Source organism: Phocoena sinus, chromosome 4, assembly GCF_008692025.1.
Source record: "Phocoena sinus isolate mPhoSin1 chromosome 4, mPhoSin1.pri, whole genome shotgun sequence".
NCBI lineage: Eukaryota > Metazoa > Chordata > Mammalia > Artiodactyla > Phocoenidae > Phocoena > Phocoena sinus.
This window is the reverse complement of record NC_045766.1, coordinates 138,128,293-138,154,018: the sequence shown is the minus strand read 5'-3', so window position 1 is coordinate 138,154,018 and position 25,726 is coordinate 138,128,293. Positions and strand designations below refer to the sequence as shown.

Below are 25,726 nucleotides of genomic sequence, written 5' to 3'. Positions count from 1 at the left end.
AATTCAAAAAGACACATGCACCCCAATGTTCATTGCAGCACTCTTTGCAATAGCCAGGTCATGGAAGCAACCTAAATGCCCATTGACAGACAAATGGATAAAGATGATGTGGCACGTATATACAATGGAATATTACTCAGCCATAAAAAGGAACGAAGTTGGGTCATTTGTAGGGACGTGGATGGACCTAGAGACTGTCACGCAGAGTGAAGAAAGTCAGAAAGAGAAAGACTAATACTGTATATTAACGCGTATTTGTGGAACCTAGAAAAATGGTACAGATGAACCAGTTTGCAGGGCAGAAACAGACACAGATGTAGAGAACAAACGTATGGACACCAAGGGGGGGAAGCGGCGGCGGGTGGGGGTGGGGGTGGTGGGATGAATTGGGCTATTGGGACTGACAATGTATACACTGATGTGTATAAAATGGATGACTAATAAGAACCTGCTGTATAAAAAAATTAATTAAATCTAAAATTCAAAAAAAAGAGTGTATAATATGAAGGACTTTGGGGAAAATGTATATGCTGATGTAATCAACATATGCTAAACGAAATAAAGAACATTTTCATCCTCCTTATATTCGAGTTCCCTCATGCCCCCTTCTAGTCAATCCCAATTTTATATTTGATCCTAGAGCAAAAGATTTTAAAAATGAAAGTTTAAATGTATAATATATGAACTGATGTTTTGCTAATATAAAAAGGGCCTCTGAGACATGCCTAGTTCTTAAGCCTGTAATAACATATTAATGAAAAACAGCCATGTCCCTCCCCCGCCGACTAAAGGCCGTAAACCTTGTGGTTGGTCACAGATTCAGTTATTTTCCTTGTATCTGTTTTTCTCATAAAATAGTTTCTAAGACTAGTAAAAAATAACAGGTGGACTAGGCAACAGTCCAGGTAACCGGTAACTAAGTTTCAGGAAATTATAAGTTACACTGCACAGAGCAACGTCGGAAAAACTAGTTTATAAGGTGGCAAAACAGTTAGAAACAAGCTTAACAAAGCTACTGTTAACAGCTTAACAATTTATCAGATATTAACAAACGGACATTCATCAGTTGTTAACAACAATTTATCAGATATTTTCAGATGACCGAAAGCTAGTTTGGAACATCTTTTATAACATATAAATTGTATACAAAATCCAACTTAGAAATGCTCCTCGAGTTCACTTCAATTTTATCCTGCCACATTGCCACAATAATATAATACTGGCATTAAAACAGCATCAAACTGCTATAAAATTTATACACACATAAGAACATCTTTTTAGTTAAATGGCTCTAAAGCTGGTAGAAGATAAGTCTTTAACGTGAAAGGATGTAAGGCCCCATTGGAAGAGGAAAGAGAGCACAGGGGGTCCACCCTTCTCCAAAAAAGCTCATTTAATAATTCATTACAGAGCTAGAGTTGGGATTAGAAGCAAGTAACAACCAAGCCAAAGGTCTAAAACACCAGAAAAATAAGTTTTGAAAGTCAAGTTGAAAGGTGAGTAATTCAAAGTAGTCCATGTTTTTTATCCTACTTACTTCCACCAAAAAGGCTTTCAGATATCTTACAATGAAAAAGATACAGATAAAAGAACACACATTAATTTAAAAAGAAAACTTTAAACCACATAAATATAGATAGATCAGACAGACTAGAGCAAATGCCTGTTAACTGGGCATTAAATACATCTCAGAGCTTCCTGACATCCATGGTAAAAGTAGAAACAGATATGTAAAATTTAAGCAAAATTCTGTAACATTTTCATACTTTATATTATCATTATTACCTTCCTTTCCCCTTAAGTTTTGGAGATGAGGATTATTAAAAAATGACAACTCAGCATATATTAAATATAACTTTAAAAAGAGGGGAAGTTATCCACAATTATCTTAACTTCTTGCAGTCCTTGTTAATATATCTTGTTTTACACAATTATAATTTTATTATCTATAAATCACTAACTTACCAGTCTTCATGATAATCATCAATACGACAATCCTTGGGAGTTAAAAATAATTTTAGTATGCTTAAATATGCTACAAAATAACTTTATTCCCTTGCTCTATTGCAAAATAGATGCTGTTATAACAAATCAATAGTCTTACCTCATTAATATGCTTATATGTTTTGATCAAGTCAACAGAAAGTTTTCTCAGGGGAGCAGTAGCTGGATCACGGAAGGTTTGGGGCATCCGCCTCTGTAACATGACAATATCAGGCATCACCTTAAATAGACAGAAAAGACTAGCACTTTAACTATACTGTACTGGTATGAATTCCCTCTTCTGTAACCTGTGTATACGTATTTAAAAAAGAAAAAAAAAAGACATCTACGTTAGAATAGTACACATGCTCTCTTGGTCATATCTCTTTCATCCGGAATCCACTGAAGACAACCACTGGAACAAATAAACCGAATTAGAAGATAATATGCCCAGTTACCAAGGCTTCAATTTTGTTCCCCAAATTCAACAAGAGGAATACAGATACACCCCTGGTCCAGGAGACATGCATGATGCTGCCCAAGAGGGCTTCTCCACCATACAGTTAGCCTAAGGAAAAACTTCTTCTAAATTATTCCTAAAGCCTGACCTGGTTCACAACAGGCAGATGAAGACTAACCCACCTTTCAGCTTCCTAACACGGGAGTTTAAGACCCAGTTGGCACCACGAAGCAAGCTGCTCATGGAGCAGAGATGGAGCTTGGTGCTGCAGAACTGCAGCTCCTAACAACCCCAGACCCTGCCCTCTGACCAGCACCTGTAAGCGAGGCTGAAATCTTCACTCACTTCTTTAACATGACTGAGTAAAACATGCCCTCCACCTTAACACATCCGACCTCACCCTCCACGTTCCCTGTGCCCCCAGCCAGCAGCACTTTTCAGCACCTGACGTACTGGTATACATTTACTCATTTACTGGTTTTAGTTTTTTCTCCTTCTCCTTCCACTACAAGGAAAACTCCATATGGGGCAGGGATTCTTTTCTTCAATGTTGTATTCCCTTTGCCTAAAACATAGCAGGCATAGTGCCTGAAACACAGTAGGTACTTAATAAGTATTTGTTGAATAAACAAGTGAAGCCATAATACCGATATCCCTACCTATGATTACACTAGGAGCTGACCACAAATAAGTTCCAGAGAACACCTTAAAGCTAATGAAACTTTCTTTTAAAAAACTCATTTCAACCATACTCCCACCCCAAAACTAACCCATGTCTCCTTCATCGTTCAATAAGCAGTCAGGGTTCAACTGTGAGCTTCCTGCTAGACGGGGGATAAAGCAGGAAACACAAACGTCCTCCAAACATAAATACGCCCAGGAATGCTGCAACTAGCACACTAATGATCCTGGATGGCTGTTCTCGCCCCACTCCTCAAGCCTCAGCAAAGGAGTTCCCAGAGGGGCTTCTTGCAACCAACAGATCCTCAAAACCAATTAATGACATCAAGGTACCTTCGGTCACTACGCTAGTCATCCTTGGGCTCCTGTCTAGCTCTCCTGCAGACATTTACACCAGCAAAACAACTGAGCCAGAAGCCCCTGATGCAGCCCCTTCCAAAGGCACCGTGGTCAGTCAATCTGAGGGGCAGAGAGACAGAAAAGACATCATACTAAGGCCTCACAGAAATGTCTGAAGTCTTGGGAAAATTAACCAAGTTAACCCACAGTAACAAAAAAAGAAGACAGAAGGGTTGTAAGGACAGAACAGAAAAGAATCCCCATCCCTGTGGTATGAAAAGATGGTGTTACCTAGTTACAGTTACCTAGCTGTACTCTCTCTCCCTCTCTTTGTTCTATGAAAGAAGTGGAAATTTGAGCCAAATTTGAGGATTATAACCTGGGAATAGTAACTCAGCTCCGAGAACTGTTCCGACCCTGCACTTTCTCTTAAACTGGTATTAACATTAGTTTCTTCTGAATCTATACTCAAACTCTAAAAAGTTGTTATCCAGATGGCAAATTCACTGAATTACTGAATTAAGTTAATAATTATTACCTCTTCCCATGATCCTCTCCTTCTTAAAGTTCCAAATAAGGTTTAAGGGGAAAAAAAACCCTTCAATGATTATAACTATTTGTCTGAAAATATAGTAAGACTTAATAATATCACCTGAATTAATTTATTAAATATATAGTTTTATTTTTCTAAATATGAACAGGTACAGTTAGGTTCACAGAATATTTGGTTCTTATACCTGTCCTTGGAGACTTAATTTAATGAACAGACAATATCAGTAATAAGCATGTCAAATACTTTTATGTGAATGAATGCTATAAGCATTTAAGGTAATGAAAGAGGTTTCTCTTAATGTATTTCCTTTTTTTATTTTTTAAGACCCTGACCGTCTTCAAACAGGTAACGTACCTGGCAAGACCATTCTTGGACTATTGGAGTGTAGCCTCACCGTGAGGTTTCACGAAACCTGAACCAGTGAAATACTTGTTTACCTTTGCCACAAGAGTTGACAGAAGGTATAACTACTGCTAGAAACAACTGAATTACTTAAGTAGTTAATAATAAATAATAATTATAGCAGCAAATATTTGCTATACACTATGCTTTGAGTATGCAGATTTTTACTCTCTCATGTAATCCTCTCAACAATCTCATGAGAATAAGTAACGTTAAGTTCCTGTCACTATTTTACAAATGAGAAATCTGAGTCTGATGTAAAGTTACTTGACCAAGGTCTTAGAGCCAGTAAATAACAGAGATGAGAACTGAGGCAGTCTCCCACCTAAGCCTATGATCTGAACCACAGCACTGGGCCAGGAGCTCCCTGTTAATTTTAGGTCTCTCGTCTATCCTCTCGTTGAATCATTTTTAGGCTATTTGTTGGACAAAATAATTGAGTCATGCATAATAAACACCAATAAAATAAACATATGCATTTATTACAATTAATTATGTTCAAAACTGTAAATATGCTTTTTTAACTTGCCCACTTACAATTCCACTGGTATTTCAAACATTGGAAAAAATGTGACTAGTGCCTACATCTTTCCATGAGTAATTATGCTCACTTAAAACACCAAAATCCCACAATCAAAAAAAAAATTAAATGTACATAGGACATGCATGAAATTGGATATGAATGTAATTTTGCCTAACAATCTTTTTCTGCACTCAATATATGAGTGTGTGCTATGGCCTTGGCATGTCACACAATATTGCTAACCTCTTCCACAATTAGCCAAGCTACCTAAAAGGCCAAATCAATTAGCTAATTCTAAATACATTACTTTTCTTATATTCTTCTGGCAACAGAAGTTACTATTTCAGGGGCATCTGTATATATAAACCAGATGAATTCCACCCACAAAAACTGGCCTTTAGATCAGGCTGTATTTCAGTGCTTCAAATAGTGCCTTGTGCAGGCTAGGCACTCAAAATATATGGAAAGAACAAATTAATTTCGACAAACTAAACAACTCTTCCTTCACAAACTTTCATTGTGATTTCATGTTAGGCAACCAAACTTTCTGTTTTTCATTATTGTGGTGCCATAAGCACCAATCCAGAATTAGAAAATTAACTTGTCCAAATACACACTCAGTGACAAATCTATATACTAAGACTCAAGCTAGCCCTAAGCATTTGACACTTTGTCCACTTCCAACTTCTTATGGTCACACAGTCAGGAGAACGTAACATAGCAAGCTCCCTCCTTCCCTTGCGCAGCCGGGCAGAAGTCCCACAGCGTTCAGAGGACCCAGGGGCTCCCTGAGCCACTGCAGGTAGCCAGTCCCACCACGGCCTCCACACCGCCCCCAACGCCCTTGCTGAAAAGGCAAAGTTGTTGAGCTATTCTCCTGCCACCTCAGCCTTAAGGCTCCGGGAGCCAAAAAAAAGTCACATCCCCAACGCTCCTATCTCTTGACCTTTCTGTGTGATGATGACACAGATCACAAAGCCAAAAAAAAAAAAAAAAAAGGCAGTAGTTCACACCTCCTGCTTAGAGAAGTTACAAGAGCTAAAACAATCTTTTTTTCTTGAAAAGATTCCATAGTGTTAAGTACCAGGACTTTATTTAAAAATTGTTTTCTAGTTTAATAATACCTATTCCACCCATTTTATTTATGTTTACCTCATATTTTCATATATACAGTGGAGAATGAGAAACACCATGTCCTGCCATTCTTACTATTTTGAGAGCTATTAATAAAGTTGAATAGCATATGTAACACATATCCAGAGTACATAGCTTAAGAACCATGAAAGGTACTGTGAAAACTGTTAACAGCCCAGAGAGACTCAGCATTCTGAACATCAATCATACTTTTCTACATTTGCTTTTACTTCATTTATCTTTTGAACAAAACTGTATTTAAACTCACATGAAACACACACAAGAAAGATTAACTACCAGAAATAAAACGTTATCTCCTTTCAATTTACTTGTACAATAAACCTTACTTAAAAGGCACTGGATAGGATGATTATGGAAACTGAATAATGAAATTACAGAAGTTTAGAGCTAGAGAGTACTCTTCTGGAGGGTCTAGTCTAAGGTCTCAATCTTACATTCAAGGAACAGAGAGAAGGGTCCATGTGACCTGACTCAAGTCACACACCAGATCATGAGTCAAGACCTGGAGCCCATGTCTTATGACTGGCAGACCACGCCACATCAGTGCACAGTTTCAGTGCTTCACACTTCAGTTATAAGTAAGCTTTTAATCTGACTGCCTTATTAAGGTTCCAAAATTTCTGGAGTTTGGCAGAAGTATCTGGCTGAATACTATTACTTAAAAGACAGTCTTTTTACATCATATGAATCTTTTAAAATATTTTACAGCTTACAATGGAAATACTAAGTAACTTATCTTTTATTTGAAAATAACCCTCAAATAAGATGTTAGCTGTATCTAAAAATAGGTACTTTGTTAACTAAATTACCTACGACAATAATACAAACATAAAATAACTTGAGAGGACTGGATTTTTTTCCCTAGCCCTCCTTAGATGCCAGGTGTTACAACTGAAAAAGCACTGTATCTAAGAAGAAAGAAGCCTGGGCTGGGCCCCAGAGTCTACTGCCTACATACTTAGAGAAGTCACAAATGGGAGCTCAATCCCTTCAGCTGTAAAAACAGACTAAAAACAGACACCCTACCTGATAGGCTGCTTTTGAACAAGCGGGAAAATGAATCCAAACATACTTTGTTTCTTAAAAGTACAGTGCAAAGACTGTGCTATTACTACTTTTTGGATGTCCAGAGAATTTTCTTCTGGTACACAATTAAACACTTTCCAATTCTGACCAACTGCTCCAATTCTCAAACATACAACTTCTCCATTTACTGCATAAAACAAATTCTTATGTCCTGTCATAATTTATCTTACTATTTAACTGTGAATGTTATTCACATGCTATATAATTTTATAAATGTAAAGTCAGTTCAACTATTCACAAGATCTTATTATAACATATACAAGGGTGTCCTCAAATAATGATGTTACTTAACTGTAGCCAACAGCTCATTAAAACCAGGTATTACTGAATTAGAGAAAACACATTTCCTTCAAATAATCCAGTATAAGAAATACTTTGAAATTTTCTGTTTTTGTTCATATTGAAAGACCTAAACAGTGACAAACCAAATTCCTGAATACATGGAAAAACAGCCATTTTCAGCACTCATCACACACAGTCTCAGTGGAGAAAGAAACTTTACCACAACTATAGCTAGTAAAAAAAAAAAAACTCCCGAAATCAAAAATCAACATGGTGGACGCAGTTAAATTCAGGAAGATATTAAAAATACACACATACACACATGCATATGTGTATGTACATCAAGAGATTTCAGCATTTATTCACTTTACACTATCCGTCTTACGGAAAACTGCTGAATCTCCAGTCTGAATATTAGAATGAGCAGCATGATTAATTTACATTTTTTTCTTTTTAATTTTAAGGAGTTTCATATTTATTTTTATAAATGTGTACTAAAGTAGTTTATAACAGTGTAGAATCACCTCTTTAAGTTTCCTATAATGGAATCCGACTTGTTTTCCTATAACTTATATTTTTCTACTTAACCGCCTTCCCATAAAAATAAGGTTTAAGTTCTTTTATTTTAACTAATATTCTTTAGAAGTAACTTTTCCCCCATCGCAGAATGAGAGAATGTGGTTATGTTTATAAGTGTTTTTCTAATTAAAGTGAAATACATAGAAAAAACCAAAAAAACCAACAAACTCTTTTTTTTTTTTTTTTTTTTTTTTTTGCGGTACGCGGGCCTCTCACTGTTGTGGCCTCTCCTGTTGTGGAGCACAGGCTCCGGACGCGCAGGCTCAGCGGCCATGGCTCACGGGCCCAGCCGCTCCGCGGCATGTGGGATCTTCCCGGACCGGGTCACGAACCCATGTCCCCTGCATCGGAGGTGGACTCTGAACCACTGCGCCACCAGGGAAGCCCCCAACAAACTCTTAAACGCAAACTCCTTAATATCATATTCTGTCAACCTGGAATCCCATGTGACATGTAAACTGAAAATCATTAAGGCATTCTGCCTATTTACTACTTTACCATTTTAATGAATAAATTACCATCCCAACAAATCATTTCTGATATGTCATAAACTTACCTGGTTAGTTAGAGGCTGCTGAATCTGGTCAGAATAAGATAAGGCAGAAACCTGTTGGTCACTTATGTTTGGCTGGCGACGGTCACTGTACTGATGTGAATGGGGCATCTGTCCAGCCATCTGAAGGCCAGCAGCATGGAATGAAAATGACGGTGCAAGCCGAACAGATGAAGGTTTGCATGCTGAAGTCTCTCCTCCTACGAGAAGATAATAAGTGAGGTTTAAAGGATGCATTCATATCCCAATGTTTGTATCTTTTGACTTATCTGATAGTTCTTTAAATAAGGACTTTAGGATGTTCAATAATATTAAAAACCTTTAAAACTGCAAACACGGGTATGACACTCAACACAACTGTTGTACAATAAACAGTATAAAATATAATAGTGATTTAAATGAATATCTACAAGTCTGTTTTAAGAGAAAATCTTAAGTAAATCTTTTTGTAAAGCAATGGAAACAACCTTTCATACTTATTTTTACATGAGATTTGCATCAATTGAGAACCACAAGTTGCAAAAGTAATCTCTGAATTCCTGTAAAGGGCCTGTTCAGTGGATCAGCTCTTCAAAAATCAATTCAAAGGAAAACTGCCAAGATGCCGCTTTGTCAGGTGTATGGCAATCAACAGCCCTAGCATCCCCCAAACCAGGTGAAAAATGTGTCCTAATGGTGCTCACCACTGACACAGGTAATTAAAAGTTGAGCGTACAATACATGGAAACAAATTCACAGGCTGTATTCCTCTGGACTCTTCTGACACAGTCCTAAGAGAGCCTAGACCAGGCAAGCTTGCCACAAAAACAAACAATCAATTATTATCCCACAGGAAGGCTGGGACCATGGTCATGATTTTCATAGTAGAAATGGAAAATTAACATTTTGGTCCTAAAAGTATTTGGTAGCTAGCTAATAAAAGTTATTTTTTCTTTAGGAAAAGAAAAAGGCTTTTCTTCTTACATTCAACCAAATCTGCAAATTTGCAATCACAGACTAAAGCCAGAAAACAAAGCACAAAACCCTGGTCAACCAACACTGGCCCAGAATACATGTGCCCGTCTTCCTGAGTAAACCAGCAAACTCTCACCACACAACACACTACACTGTTCAGCACCAGAGTAATTTTTCTAAAGTCAGCTTGTTTTGAAACACACAACGGCGCTGGCCCCAAAGTGAAGACCACAGATTCCTAGCCAGGCTGCTGTAGTTTGAAATTTCAGCTTCACGCTTACCAGCTGTGTGGCCTTGCACACCTAATTTCCTGATAATGATAATAATATCTACCTCAAACAGCTGTGGTGAAGGTTAAGTGCTTTAATACATGTAAAGTACTCAGAATGGCTCCGGCAATTAGTAGATGGCTTAATATCAACTGCAATTACTGCACGGTACAGTAGATGGGGAAGGAAGATGGGGCGAGTACCCTTCTTCTGGAGCATACAATCTCTACCTGAATGTTGCACAGATTCTGCACACTAAAGAGAACAAAGCTCAATTCCCCCCCCAAAAATATAAGTTCCACTTCTATATCCTACACAGCAAACGCCACTACGCCACTGTCTTCTACCCAGTCAACCAGAATCAAAGCTCTGAGAGTCACGTTCAAGTTCGTTTCCTCCACAGACGGCCTTGTGCAAATGGAAGCCCAATCTCACTGATTCTACTTCCCATAGAACGCTCAGTCTCCTCTTTTCATTTCCATAACCCCATGCCTCACTTAGATGGCTAAAATAGATTCCTAACAGATCTCTCTCTCTTTACTTTGCCCATGTGCAACTCCGCATTTCTTCAATAAGATGGCTAGAGTGACCTTTCTAAGGCGCAAATCTCAAGTCTTCACCCCCTACTTAGCGTTGTTTTTAGACCTTAGCTTCTATCTCCCTCCATTACAGCGTGCAGTCCTTACTGACCCAGAGTATATGATTCATAAATATCTGCTGGATAAGTACAATGTTCCTACGATGATAGATGGGATAACTTCTCTAAACATTTCATTATTCATAATTTAAAAATACATTCAGTTAATCCAATTCCATAGAGCAACTTTGTTCAGTGAAAAAAAAATGTATCCTAAGGAAATAATAAATGATGTGCACAAAAATAGTAAGGGAAGAATGTTTATTTTGGTATTGTTTACAACAGCAAAAAATTGGAAACCTAACTGTCAAATAACTGTGTGTGTGTGTGTGTGTGTGTGTGAAATCTGCATGTTAAAAACACAAAAGACTGGGAAGGAATATAAATATAAATGTATATGAAAAGAATTGGGGTCCTTGATCTATAAATAACTTTTATAAATAAATAGTAAAAAGACTAAGGCTCTGAATGGCAAACGACTTAACCATTCTGGGTCCTAGTTTCCCTACCTATAGCAGAGGTATTATTACACTAACCCTGTTCCTTTCGGATTGTTATAAAGTTTAAACGAGATACCACAAGTTGACATGCAGAATAGAACCTGGTATATAACATGCACTTTTTAAAAAATACAAGCTTCTGTTTCTATCATCAATGTCATTATTACATATTGTGTTTAAACTTATTTGTTATAATACATAGAAAAAAGTCATTAGTATATAGCTTAATTATCATCAATTGAACCTGTGGGACAAGAAAAATAAAACTTGCCATCATTCCAGAAACCCCGCACCACTACTCTACGACGCCTCCCGATCAATACCTAACTCCCTCATCCCTAAAAGTCACTAGTATCTTGACCTCCAAAAACAGATTCGTTTTAACTTTATATAAATGAATTTGTTTGCTTAATGTTAGGCTTATGAGCTGTAGCTTGTTCATTATCATTACTTTATCCACCCTACTTTTGATTGACACGGGATTATTTCCAGTTCAGAGCTATTACGCATACTGCCACTAGGAAGATTCTTAAGTGATTTTCAGTATATACAGAGATGCTGTTCTGTTGGTTTTTTTCCAGTTTTTTGTTTAATCAACCTATTTCTTCCCTAGTAGTTTATGAAAATTCCCTGTGCTCCATTCCTTCGCTGACACTTGGAACCATCAGTATTTCTAATTTCAGCCACTGCAGTAGGTGTGTACTCCACTGTGATTTTAATGTGTATTTTCCTCGTGACTATGAGCATCTTTTCATTTATCAGCCACTTGGGTATCCACTTAGGTGAAATGCCCATTCAGACTGTTTTTCAATTTTTCTATCAACAGTCTTTTTCTTACAAATATCTAAAGCCAAAAACAATTAGATTTTTTAACATATTTTGGATATAAGCCCCTTATTGGTTATAGATGGTTTACACTGTTACTCTCTTAATGGTATTTCTTAAATTAACTAATTTATTTTATTTATTTTTTGGCTGTGTTGGGTCTTTGTTGCTGTGCACGGGCTTTCTCTAGTTGCAGCAAGCGGGGGCTACTCTTCATTGCGGTGCATGGGCTTCTCATTGCGGTGGCTCCTCTTGTTGCAGAGCATGGGCTTCAGCAGTTGTGGCTCACGGGCTCAGTAGTTGTGGCTCGTGGGCTTAGTTGCTCTGCAGCATGTGGGATCTTCCCGGACCAGGGCTCAAACCCATGTCCTCTGCATTGGCAGGTGGATTCTTAACCATTGCACCACCAGGGAAGTCCCTTAATGGTATTTTTTGATGAACACAATCTCTTAATGTTACCAACTTTTGGTTTAAAATTAGTACTTTTGGTGTCTCTGTTTAAGAAATCTTTCCTTTATACCAAAGTCATGAAGAAATTCTATGTTATCTTCCAGAAGTTGGGTTTTACCATTCACATCTAAAGATGGGCAGTGCTCTTGGATCTGATTTGTGTTTCCGATAGCAATCAAGTTTCATTTCCCCCCAAAATAGACATCCAGTTAACCCAGAACCAATTATTAAAAGGAAAGTTTCCCCAATGCCCTGTAATGTCAACTTTATCAAAAATCACATACTCATACATACTTGGATCTGTTTTCGGATTCTTTATTCTCTTATGCTGGATAAAGACTTACCTAGATTTCTTACATCTTTGTGTAAGAACCAAATATTGTCTAAATTATGAGAGCTTCAGAAAAGCTCTCATGAAAAGCTCTCATGTAGTAAAGAATTTTTTTCTTCTACAAGAATGTTTTGGCTATTCTTAGCCCTCTTTGTGTCTATGTTTCAGAATTAGCTCATCAAATTCACCAAGACAAATAAACGCATGCTGGGATTTTGGTTGAAACTGCATTGTCTGGAACAGCGCTGTCCAACAGAAAGTTCTGCAGTGATGGATTTATCTGCACTGTCTAGTAAGTAGCTACTAGCACAACCGAGCACTTGAACAGTCTTCTTTTTCCCCCTTCCCAATCTTTATTCTTCACTTTGCCTTATTCTACTTGCTGCCACCTTCAGTACAGCGGTGATTAGAGGAGGAGGTACAGGTTCTGCTGTCTCACACCCAATCTCAGAAGGAAAGCTTTCTGTGTTTCTCCAGTATTGTGGTTGCTCTAGGTATTTAACTGATAACCACTCCCAGGTTAACGAAGTTCCCTTCTAGCCCCAGTGTGCTAAAACCTTTTTCTCATGAACTGATGCTGAATTTTATTAAATGCTTTTTCTGAACTCCACTGAAATGACATGCGTTTTCTTATTTATTTAGTTAATGTGGTGAAATACACTGATTGGTCTATGAATGTTAAATCAACTGCGGCATTCCTGGAATACAATTTGGTCATGATTATCCGTTTGTAGTAAATTCACTGGTGACATCATCTGGATGTGCAGCTTTCCTTGTGGGTAGGTTTTTCAATTAAATTTCTTAACTATGACTATTCAGATTTTACATTTTCTGGTGCGTCTATTTTGGTAGGCTATATGTTTCCAATACTATGTTTACTCTGTCTAAATTTCAAATGCATCGTTATCAACTTCCTCATAATACCCTCTCTTATAAGCTTTTCGATCAATGTAGACATAACTGTAGTGACAGCCCCTTCACCCAAGATTGGTTAAAAAGTCCTTCTCTTTTCTTCTTTGTGATCAGTCTAATCAAAGGTTTATTAATTTTATTAAGTATTCCTCTTTTACTTGTATTTTCTATTTCTGTACTTATCTTACTCCATCGGTTAGCCAGAGAGGTATATTAAAAATCTCCCATTTAGGTCATGTACTGCATTACATAAATTGAAAGTTTTTATACCTTCCTGATGAATAAGACCTTTTATCATTAAAAACTGCCCCTGTTTGTTTCCAATAATGCTTTTCACCTTGTCTGACATTAGCATGACTACACCAAGCCTACCTCTTAATCTTCGCATGGTATGTCTTTTGTTCATCCTTTTACTTTCAACCTTTGTTTCCTTATATTTTAGGTTTGTTTCTTGTTAAACAGTATGTAGTTGGGTTTAATTCATGTATGAACACTAATAACCTTTCTATACTTATTCCAACTGTTTTATGTTCCTTTCTTACCTTCTGCTGGATTAAACTTTATATGCCCTCCTTGCACGCAGATTATTTTTTTTAAGTTATCTTATACATTACAATATGGATTATATATCCTTGACTCACCAAAATCTAATTACTCCTTTAATTTGTATACTATTGTTGACTTGCATATGTACACACACACACACACACACACACACACACCACAAACACACAATCACAAGACAGTGACTAATCATCCAGCATCAGTAGAATCAGACTCAAGAATACATTTTGGGTGACGGATCAATAACTTTTTGATATCCAGACAGCCATGAAAGAAATACAATGAACTGGATAGCTGCTGCTTGATTATTACTGTTACAACTATCCTCCTAAAATACTTGTTTCATTTTCTGAATCTAGATCTAGTCAATTACATGCACTAAATTCAACAAGCACTCACTGAGGGGTAACTAAGGCATTGTTTTGTGGGGGTGACAATGCCACCCAAGATCTGTAACAGTGAGTCTCAAACTTTAACGTGCTTACAAATTGCCTTTGAATCTTGTTAAAACTGCAGACTGACTCAGTAGATCTAGTAGTAGGCTTGAGAGTCTAACAAGCCACCAAATGATGCCAATGCTGCTTTGAATAACATAAAAAAATTTAACTGCTCATCTTAAGAAAGCTACCTTCCAACTAATGCAAGTAGCACAGAGTCCAAAAACAGGCTATATTCTGACTACACAATACACCGTAAGGCTTTTCCCCCCACATTTTGGGGTTTGTAGGTTGTTTTTTCTTTTAAAGACTAAAAACACATTCCATCCTAAGAGTGGTATGGTAGGTGACAAAGAATCTGATTTTCCTTTAAAATTTGCTGCAGGTAATCTAAATGTGGGTCAACAAGAAACAACTATGTTTTTCACTTGTGGGATTTTTTTTGGCTGCACTGGGTCTTCGCTGCTGAGCGTGGGCTTTCTCTAGTTGCGGCGAGCGGGGGTACTCTTTGTCGCGGTGCACAGGCTTCTCATTGCGGTGGCTTCTTTTGTTGCGGAGAACGGGTCTAGGCGCGTGAGCTTCAGTAGTCCAGACACAGAGGCTCAGTAGTTGTGGCGCATGGGCTTAGTTGCTCCGTGGCCTGTAGGATCTTCCAGGACCAGGGCTCGAACCTGTGTCCCCTGCATCGGCAGGCAGATTCTTAACCACTGCGCCACCAGGGAAATCCCTGTGGGATTTTTTTTTTAAAGCTATTTACAATACCATCTGTTTACTATAAAATCTATTATAACCACTTAGTAACACTACCAGTTACTTAGCGAAGTGAAAGGAAGATTAAGCTTCTAGCACTAAGGCCTGGTGTATAGGTGGTGTCTGCCACATGCTCACTGCCTCCTTTCTTAGCTCAACTGCTGCGTGTGAAATCCAGAAAGAGACTCAAGTTTAGTTTCCTCCCACAATGCCAGAAAGTATTTAAGGTATTCACTCATTCATTCCTCTCCTATAATAAGACTCCAAGAAGACAAATATGGGAATTTCTGGTCAACTTGATTTTATAATTAAGCAAATCACCATGGTTTTTATTCTTTCTAAAGTTTCCATCTTCCTTTTTTTTTTTTTTTTGCAGTACAAGGGCCTCATGCCGTTGTGGCCTCTCCCATTGCGGAGCACAGGCTCCGGACGCGCAGGCTCAGCAGCCACGGCTCACGGGCCCAGCCGCTCCGCGGCATGTGGGATCTTCCCGGACCAGGGCACGAACCCGTGTCCCCTGCATCGGCAGGCAGACTCTCAACCACTGCGCCACCAGGGAAGCTCCCATCTTCCTTTTTAAATCTAAATGTTAATGAGGAAATAGACTCAGTTCATCCTATAACAGAGACGATGATAAAGAATTAGGCTGAACTATATGAAATTGCTGATATTAGACCTCCTTTGGCCTACAAAACAGCAATTACATATGGTTTAACCTGTATCTGCCATATTATATATAACCCTTATTCAACTAAATTAAAAATATTTTAGCCCAAGAATGTATCATAAATACATGTTTGCAATAGCAGATATTTTATTTAATGATAAACTTATAAAACTTAATTCAAAATTATTTTTTTTAAATATCTTTATTGGAGTATAATTGCTTTACAATGGTGTTAGTTTCTGCTTCAAAATCATTTCTTGGAGTTCAACTCCAATGTAATATTTTAAATTGCTGCCAAATAGTATAAAAGGCAAGTTGGAGAAGAGAAAAGGATGCATGTAAGGTCCTGTCTTCATTTTTTATATCCTTCTGAACTCTATGGATCTTTTAAACCATAAGCATATCTTCATAAATTTTAAAAGTTCATAAAAAATGTTGGTAAATAGTTTACTTAAAATGAAGCAGCGGGCTTCCTTGGTGGCGCAGTGGTTGAGAATCTACCTGCCAATGCAGGGGACACGGGTTCGAGCACTGGTCTGGGAAGATCCCACATGCCGCGGAGCAACTGGGCCCGTGAGCCACTACTACTGAGCCTGCGTGTCTGGAGCCTGCGCTCTGCAACGAGAGGCTGCGACAGTGAGAGGCCCACGCACCGCAATGAAGAGTGGGTCCCCGCTTGCTGCAACTGGGAGAAAGCCCTCGCGCAGAAACGAAGACCCAACACAGCCAAAAATAACTAAATAATAAATAAATGAATAAATTTTTTAAAATGAAGCAGCTTCCTCACTATGTTCTAAACTTTAACAACTAGAGACCATAACACTAGTAGAGATTAGCATTGATTCTAGAGAGAAACATTCCATGAACAGATCTCAGAGACTGAGAGACGGCAAGACAGAGGCAGAAGTAGACACAGAGGAAATACCAAACAGAAAAGCCTGGGAGAAGACCCTGAGTGAAAATAACAATCATTTATCTCTGATATAAGACCCACATGTAGCGTCACTTGTAGCTAACTTGAATTTTTTTTTATTAATATACTGATAGGAGACCATCCTTGTGACAGTATTAATCCACATTAGATTTTAAAGAGACAGAACAATATTAAAGAACAAAGAAAAATGAGAATAATTCAAGTTAATTAAAACTAAGACATTCAAATGCAGAAACTTTTACGAAGCCAAGTTTCTGAGACAGAATCCCCTAAGAAATGACAGAAAGGCAACCAAGCTTAAGTGGGAAGAAACCTCCAAGGTCCCTAGCAACAAGATATACCCATAGCAAAAGAGAAGAAAAACGTTAAAGGAGTAGCCAGTTGCACTTTTAATGATGGCTGGCAAGAAAAATACAAATTAAGAGGGTAACTGAATGGAAGTCCACGAGTAAGATATCATTAGTACTAAGAACAGTGCCTGGGACGTGGCCTGCATTCAATAAATACTTGTTCGGTGAAAGAATGAACTGAATCCATCAGGAATATTTAGAAGGTGAAGAAATGGTTCAAAAAGGGAGGGAGAAAGCTGAAGGGGGTAAGGATGAAAGAAGTATTTTTAAAATGCCACAGTGGTTAAGAATCCGCCTGCCAATGCAGGGGACATGGGTTTGAGCCCTGGTCCGGGAAGATCCCACATGCCGCGGAGCGGCTATGCCCGTGCGCCACAACTACTGAGCCTGCGCTCTAGAGCCCGCGTGCCGCAACTACTGAAGCCCGTGCACCTACAGCCTGTGCTCTGTAACAAGAGAAGCCACCACAGTGAGAAGCCCGCACACCACAACGAAGAGTAGCCCCCGCTCGCTGCAACTAGAGAAAGCCCGCACGCAGCAACAAAGACTCAACACAGCCAAAAATAAAAATATAAATATATAAATAAATAAATAAAATCGGGGCTCATGAGCCAGAAGTAAAGAACAGTCTAATCACAGCACAGGCTACATCTATTGCTGACAGTCAATTTCTCTTACTCACTTTTATATCCCAAGCACATGACAGTGCCTGCCTCCACAGGTGTTAAATAAATATACATTAAGGTGAAACTATGTTATGATTCTATAAATTATCTAATTTTAAAAACAAATGAACTGATTTCTTATTACCCTCTAGTTAGTGGCCAATATGTATCACCACAGAATGCATGTGTACATGTACACACACACACACACACACACACACACACACACACACACACACACTTTAACCTAATAGCCAAAACAGCATATTCAATTGTCTACAAACAGGATGAAGTTGCTCATATAAGACCTAAACAAATGCTCGGTTTATCAATATGAGATGTTAAGTAAATCTGTGCATTAAATTGTTAAAAGTAACAATGGTTTAGGGATAAAAATATTTCTCTTTAAAGCCTATAACATCAGACTTCCACTTCTGACCATTTTAGAGCACCTGGTACCGAACTACCTCACTCACAACAAACCACTACGAAGCTAGTCAAAACAGATGAAATGACTGTTTTCAGACACTGGACAACAGGCCGCACAGAACAGCTTCTTTGTGTGCCTACTGATCACCGAGAGAAGGGAAACAAACTTGGTGAGCCCCATAGCCACCCTGGCTTTCCATCTGGAGACAATTTCCAGAGTACAGTGCAGGGAGGGGCCCAAACAGAACACAGGGGTCTTACTGAACTGAAGAGACAGAGATGAGAGTTCAAGGCTGCTGAGCTAGCTGGAATCTGTGGGGCAGGCAGTAGAAATAAGGGAGTTATGCAGAGAAGAAGCTCCATTCATCTATACCTGGGGATGCCCTTGACTGTGTGGCCAAATACTAAGCTGCACAATCATCAGGTGAAGGTCCATGAGGCCACGCAAAGAGCAACAGCAGGGAGCTGAAAGCTGAACAACTACTAGAACTCGCCCCGGACTGGGAGACAGTTAAGTGTTCTAATCACTTAGGGTGGAGAAACCGCGACAAACATCACAGACATTCAACAGAGACCCCAGAAAATCCACACTTTAGGAGGAAAGCTATACTGGCCCTATAAAAGGCAGCCTTCCACTTGTAACAGAGACTGAAACAAACCTCAAAGGATCAAGATGACCAACAAGTAAGCTAACAGCCCACCAGGACAGAATTCAACACTTCTTAAAAGGAGGGCAACAAAACCCAGTTGCTCAATAGCCTAGCATTCTTAACGCCCATATCCAGTCAAAAATCACTAGGCACACAAAGAAGCAGGAAAAGGAGATCTGTATTCAGGAAGAAAATACCTCATTAATAGACCCAGAAATGACAGAAATAGTGAAATGAGCAGACAAAAAATAGATTAGAAATCTTTTAAAATATAAAGGAAATTACGGACAAAATAAAAGAACAAACAGCAAATCTTAACAGATAAATGGAAAACATAAATAGGAACCAAAAAGAAATTCTAGAAATGAAAAATAATTGAAGTGAAAAATTCACTAAATGGACTAAATAGGAGACTAGACACTGTGGAAGGGGGGGAAAAATCAGCCAATTTAAAAACAAAGAAACAGGGCTTCCCTGGTGGTGCAGTGGTTAAGAATCCACCTGCCAATGCAGGGGACACGGGTTCGAGCCCTGGTCCGGGAAGATCCCACATGCCGCGGAGCAACTAAGCCGGTACGCCACAACTGCTGAGCCTGCGCTCTAGAGCCCGCGAGCCACAACTACAGAGCTCGTGTGCCACAACTACTGAAGCCCACATGCCTAGAGTACAAGACACTATAACTTAAGGATGCATGTGGTAAGCCCTCAAGCAACCACTGAGAAAGACTGGATGGATGGATGGATGGATGGACAGATGGACGGATTATCCTCAACTAGATCACAGAAAATCTTACTTAGCCCTAAGTAAGACAGTAAACGGTCCTTTACCCTTTCAGTTACTAACGGCAAACCAAATTCTTATAGCTGAAGTAAAATGTCAAGCACTTATTTTTAATAATAGCATCTGGAACACAAAAAGGATTAAAATAATCACTCAAGAGACAGCTGCCAGACTCTATAATTATTATACTGTACATAGTATATATAATACATAATATGGGTAAATTTATATTTCTCTCAATATTCTAAAATTATAAAATATGTTTAAATAGAAAAAAATAAATAAAACAGATAATACTACCTGGTTATTTTATGGGTTATCAGCAGCTATGAAAAAATTCCAAGTGGAAAAAAAGAAATCCCTTTTTTCTTATACTGTCCATTAAATTAAAATGTTTAATCAGTCATAAGCCCATCTAAATAAAAAATTTCCCCCTTTAGTAGGAAACAAGGTGCCAAGCAGCCTTTGAGCCCTTAATTTTTAGGAATGGGGGGGTGGGGCTGAAACAAAAGACAAGTAAACATACACAATTTCCGTAGAGAAATTTTAGAAGCGAGATTAAACCTTTCAAGGGATCAATTCCAACCACTTGAAGAAAATGAAGATCAGTGATTTTCTTCCTTGGCCTGGTAGCTACTTAGTGACTGATATGGATGAGAAGCCAGTCCACCTCCCAGTGCAATAATGTTACTGAAACGGACACTCCCCCTGCCCTCCTCCAGCTTTGTTCACTACTGAATCCCTAGGACTTAGAACAGTGCTCAACATTCAGTAGACATGCTGTAACTGCTGCCTAACCAATCACTGTACAGTACAGAACGAGCACAGACATTTACAAATTTATAAATATGAATCTGCCATTAGGAGAAGATTTAGAAATGCCAACACAAAAGATTACTATGTTACAATAAATCAAGCATACAAGCTGCTGAATTTTAGGTATGATTAACTGGTAACTGATTGTAAATGACTTCAACAAAACTTTTCTAAAACTTAAAACTAAAATTTTACTGGAAAAATTACATGCTAAAGAAAGCAACACACTTAACACAGCAACCAAAATAATGGCCACTTGAACAAAATGTTCACAAACACGCTTTTGAGGCAAATTAAGTTTGAGGGAAATACGATTAAAAAAACGGTTTATCTTCATGATGGTAGCTGCATGATCCTTGTTGGCTCATAACTGTTTCAAAGTTGTATAGCCTCTAACCTATCCACCCAACCCTACTCCAGTCCTTTTGGGAAACAAAAAGCAAACTTGTTTCTGATGGTTTAATTTTAGATGCTGTTTCACTGGACAGCCCTGCAGAGGGACAGAAAAAAGATGCCTTCTGAACGAGCAAAATCCAGCTCTCAACACAAGGGAACAGCAATGAGACAACAGCTGCTGCAGCAGCCTTTTCCGGCAATATCAGTGTCTCAGTACAGAAACAGTGTCACCTATAAATATAGGACCTAATTTACATAAATTTCTTTCTAGCCATAGTATGAGAATAACATGATTTATTCAACAGGTAACTAATCAGGCTAAAGGAGACCAAGATTCGAAAAAAAGAAAAAAATCTACTACCACTGTGAGAATAAAAGTATTTTCAAGAATCTAGAAGATCTACACAGGACAGTGCTGGTTGCTCTACCAGGCATCCAGGTTAATAACAAAGAAAATGAGCAAATAACTGGGGTCCTGACTAGAATGCTTGTATAAATGCTAAACGCTTGTTTAACTGAAGGATTCACATGTTCACTGCAGTCATCTGGCCTTCAGTAAGTTTAACTTTCATAAATAAATAACGATACCGAAAGTATTACAAAAATGATGTAAGTCATTCAAACTGACAAACTATACTGGTTAAAATCAAGAAACAATTCTTTCAAGCAAGCTAAGGAACTATCATCATTCAATTAGACGGTAAGCCAGATCTGAGAGTCTAGCGTGCCTTTCAACGAGAAGGGACAACAGTGATCGTGTAGCTCAAGGCTATCAGACAGCTGTTCCTCATACTAGTATATGTCAGATGACACATACCCTTATTTATGGTTTAGCAAATACAATCACCTGAGACAGGGTTAGCGGTAGCTGACAACGCATGAAACAGTTAAAGTCAGCCTAACCAGCAGTAACGTGACATGTGCATTCAATGAACGCCACTTCCTATTTTCAGTCGGAAGATGGGGTTTTCATTCACCTCCTCTCAGGTCAGTCATCTGTGGGATAGTTAAGGAAAAGCACTGGAACCATCCAGATGGGATAACTGTAGATCTCAAGCTGCTCATAACCACCTTTGTGAAGCTCTGCTTTCCGTATCTCAGATTCCTCTGTAACAGGCAAATTTAGCATATTCATTTACAAAACAGGTAAAATGAGAAATACACCAGGAAAGTTCAAGCTTGCTACATAGAAATACACTGAACTAGGATTTAAGACTTCCTCTCGCTTGCTGTAACACCTGCATAAATGCAGCATGGTAACAAATAAGTCAGTTTCCTCATACGTGAAATGAGATGGTTCATCATCTTGTCCAGTCACATAAACACAAAGTATTCCTTCCTTTGTAAAATGCCATGGATTTGAAATGTTACACAGATCATTGCCAGAGGAAAGGAAAGGTTGTGCTCAAAAGTCTCTGTTTAGAGCTTAAACGACACATTTTAATAAATGGTGGTTAGATTCTAATTTATTTCCTTTTTAAAAAAATCTATACAAAAACATAGTAAAATACTATTTATCTAAAAAAAACTTTAAATGTTTTATATGTACATATATATACACACACATAAAGTATATACACGTATATACATACACACACACATAATGTATGAATATGTTCATACATATAAAACCTGAATTACCCAAAGATGCTCCCTCCCCAACCCCATTCCAGGATTTTTCTTCAGATCTCTTGACCACGACTTTGCTAGGGCCCATAAACACTACAGTTGCCTTCCAGAAACCTGGAAGTACAAAAGGAAGAGAAACCACATATTACAACACAACTAAAAGCTAAAATATTATGAAGCTATTAAAAAGCTGAACACTGCCTGCTTAGCTGCCTTCCCCTCCAGGAAGAAGAATCAGAACACAGAGAGAGGCCGCTAGGAATACAACACAGGCGGAAATGTCACCTACCACAGGCTGCCATCACTTCAGCTATGCCACAACCATGCCACTTTAACAAGTGTCTGGAGATGCTACTAAGTTTCAGGCACATAAAGTTTCTTTGGAAAGAAAGTTGCCCCATACGTTCCCTCATCTTTGCCTCTGCCTTCTCCCAAAGCAGGCACAGCAACAGCAGCTGAGAAAGAAAAAAACACTTTTAAAACTCTCTCCTTCTCTGATCCCAGGCGGAAAAGAGGAGAACATACACATAACTCCTCTCCTCCCTCTTTTTTCGTTCTAGCTACACAGCTGTTAAACATACAAGATATTTTTAAATCTAGTTAAGTGCTTAGTTGGGTACCTATATTGAATTGCAGCATAACACTTAAAATTATCCAATGAGGCAATCATTTGGCTTTGTGATTCCAATTAGAACACTGTATATATACAGGGATTTTCCATTACAAAATGCCCCAAAGGCAAGATATTTATCTGACCAGAGACACTTTAAAAGTTAAGTACTGAGCAAACTGTTAACTGTTCACAGAGGTTATAAAATGTAATAATATTTTTAAAAGGAACACTTCATTAAAACTATATTTATGTAGCAAATAAATACATCATTTTAGAGCTCATCATTAGTTTTCCGTCTTCCATTTCTACTGTGCAAAAGTGTTTAAAATCTGCATCTGAGTTCCATGCCAAATGAAAACAGTCTGGAAAATGTTACTGTCCAAAGTGTTATACAATATCCTTAAATATATAAAGCTCTCTAACGATACAATTAAAAACACTAAGATCTGCCCCCACACCCCAAAAAAAGGCAAAAGATGCAATTCTCACAAACCAATAATAAGCATATGGGAAAACTTCCAAACTCACTGGAAGTCAAAAAGTAAGTCGACAGGTAAATAACAATGAGATTTCATTATTTACCTCTCAAACAAGCACATTTTTCTAAACCAAAGAGAATACCCTCAGTAGTAATAGTAAGAATAAAGCAGGTTTGTATGACCCTTTACCAGAATGCTCTGTCAATAGTTTTTCACAACTAAAGAAAAAGTAATAAAAGTAAAAAATAGTAACAACATTCATTAAACCCTTCTTCCATGCCAAGTTTGGTTCCAGTATGCCTCATATCCACAAAAGCTCCAAGAATTAGGTGGCATCATTACAGCATCTGTTACACTTTACATAGAAAGAAACTGAAGTCCAGCAGCTGCACAGGGGCCCTAAATGTGGTGGCCCCATGCTCATGGCTGGTCAGTGGTAACACAACCCAGGCTCTGCACAGTCCACTCTCCTCACCAGGGGACGCCTCAAAGATAGAAAGAGTGGGAAAGTGCTCAAGAGACACGAGAAACACCTCCTACAAGACGAGACTGCTAGGTCTTCCCTTGCAAGGAGTGAAGATAAACTGAACTAGCAGGGAAAAGAGATCGAGGCTGAGAAAGAGCACCCTGCTTGAGAATGTCCTTCCCAAGCACAACCTGCTTGAATTCAAGTGAAAATAAATGCAGCACGGATGCATCCAAATGGATGGCTGTGGCCAGAAGAGAGGGGAATTTAAAAAGGAATCTAGGAAAAACAGATAAACTTCACATCAAGCTTTACAAAAGTACCTTCCTAAAAAAGCCAGTTCTCAGTCTCCATGAATCTTGTGAAGAGCTCACGAAAATGTCCTGTGGAAAAAGACAAGACCAGGAAGTGGGCCACAGTCCAGACCGACCTTCACCTGCAGCCTCACCCTGTGCAGGCCCTCCCTCGGGCTCCAGCCCCAGCTCTCCCAGGCGCACCCTCCGCTCCCTCCTTACTCCGCTACTTTGCCCGACCAACTCCCACTTCTCTTCCAGACAGCGGTGCAAATGTCACTTCAAGTTTGGCTGGAGAACATAGACAGAGGAGTAGGTTACAGATAGAAAGGCAGGCTGGACCAAAGAGTCTTTCTGCCAGGATAAGAGATTTGGATTTTGTAAAATAGGTAAGAGGGTGCCAGAGAAAGGGTGCCAGGAGTGACACCACTCCAGCTGTGTTTTCAACTATAGAAACACACACTCTGGAGTGTCTGGATTCAATTTTGCCACTTACTACCTAGCTACTGAGTGACTGGATAATTCAATCTCTGCCTCCCTTTCCATCTGCAGAATAGGTTAATAACAGTGCTTGAACCTCAAGACTATTATGAAAGTTAAAGACAATGTTTTAAACCAGGGGTCCCTAACCACCAGGCCGCGGACCATTATCGGTCCGCAGCCTGTTAGGAACAGGGCCGCACGGCCGCGGGTGAGCGGCAGGCCAGCGAGCAAAGCTTCATCTGCCTCTCCCCATCGCTGCATTACCACCTGAACCATGTCCCCCCCATCCGTGGAAAAATTGTCTTCCACGAAATCGGTCCCTAGTGCCAAAAAGGTTGGGGACTGCTGTTTTAAACAATATCTGGCACATGGTAAGTGCTCAATAGATGTTCTATTATTTAAGCTTATCATAATTGATGTGTAATACGGATTGAAACAGAGAGAAACCTCAAGCAGAGATCAATTAGGGGCTTATTTCAACAGTCCGAGCAAAGGACTGTGAGAGGCTTTACGAGATTAATGTTGGGGAAAAAAAAGGAGGATGTATGAAGAGACACCACGGGATAGAAATGACAGGACTTAAAAACTTGTTTAAAGATGGAAGATGAGAGACAAGCTAGTTTCAAAAATGGCTCAGTGGTTTTGAGCCTAGGAGACTTAGGAAACAGTGGTGACAACGAGAAAGTCTGAAAAGGGCACTAGGTTGAATGAACACATGTTCTTAAATGTAATGACTTGGTCAAAGACTGCTTCCTAGTACATCTCAGCAGTTTTCATGCTATCAAGCACATGACAGTTAAACCTTTATTGAGAATAGAAAGGAGAAAAGGGTACAAAAACAATAAAAGGA

General features: G+C 38.7%; 1 protein-coding gene across 1 annotated transcript in view; it reads right to left on the bottom strand.

The window, feature by feature from the left end:
- DYRK1A (dual specificity tyrosine phosphorylation regulated kinase 1A) overlaps positions 1-25,726 on the bottom strand; it is a 144,168-nt gene that overhangs the window by 32,693 nt on the left and 85,749 nt on the right. Inside the window, 2 exon segments of the mRNA XM_032629509.1 lie at positions 2,105-2,224; positions 8,600-8,796. Of these exon segments, the coding sequence (XP_032485400.1) occupies positions 2,105-2,224; positions 8,600-8,719 (240 nt within the window). The 5' untranslated portion in view covers positions 8,720-8,796.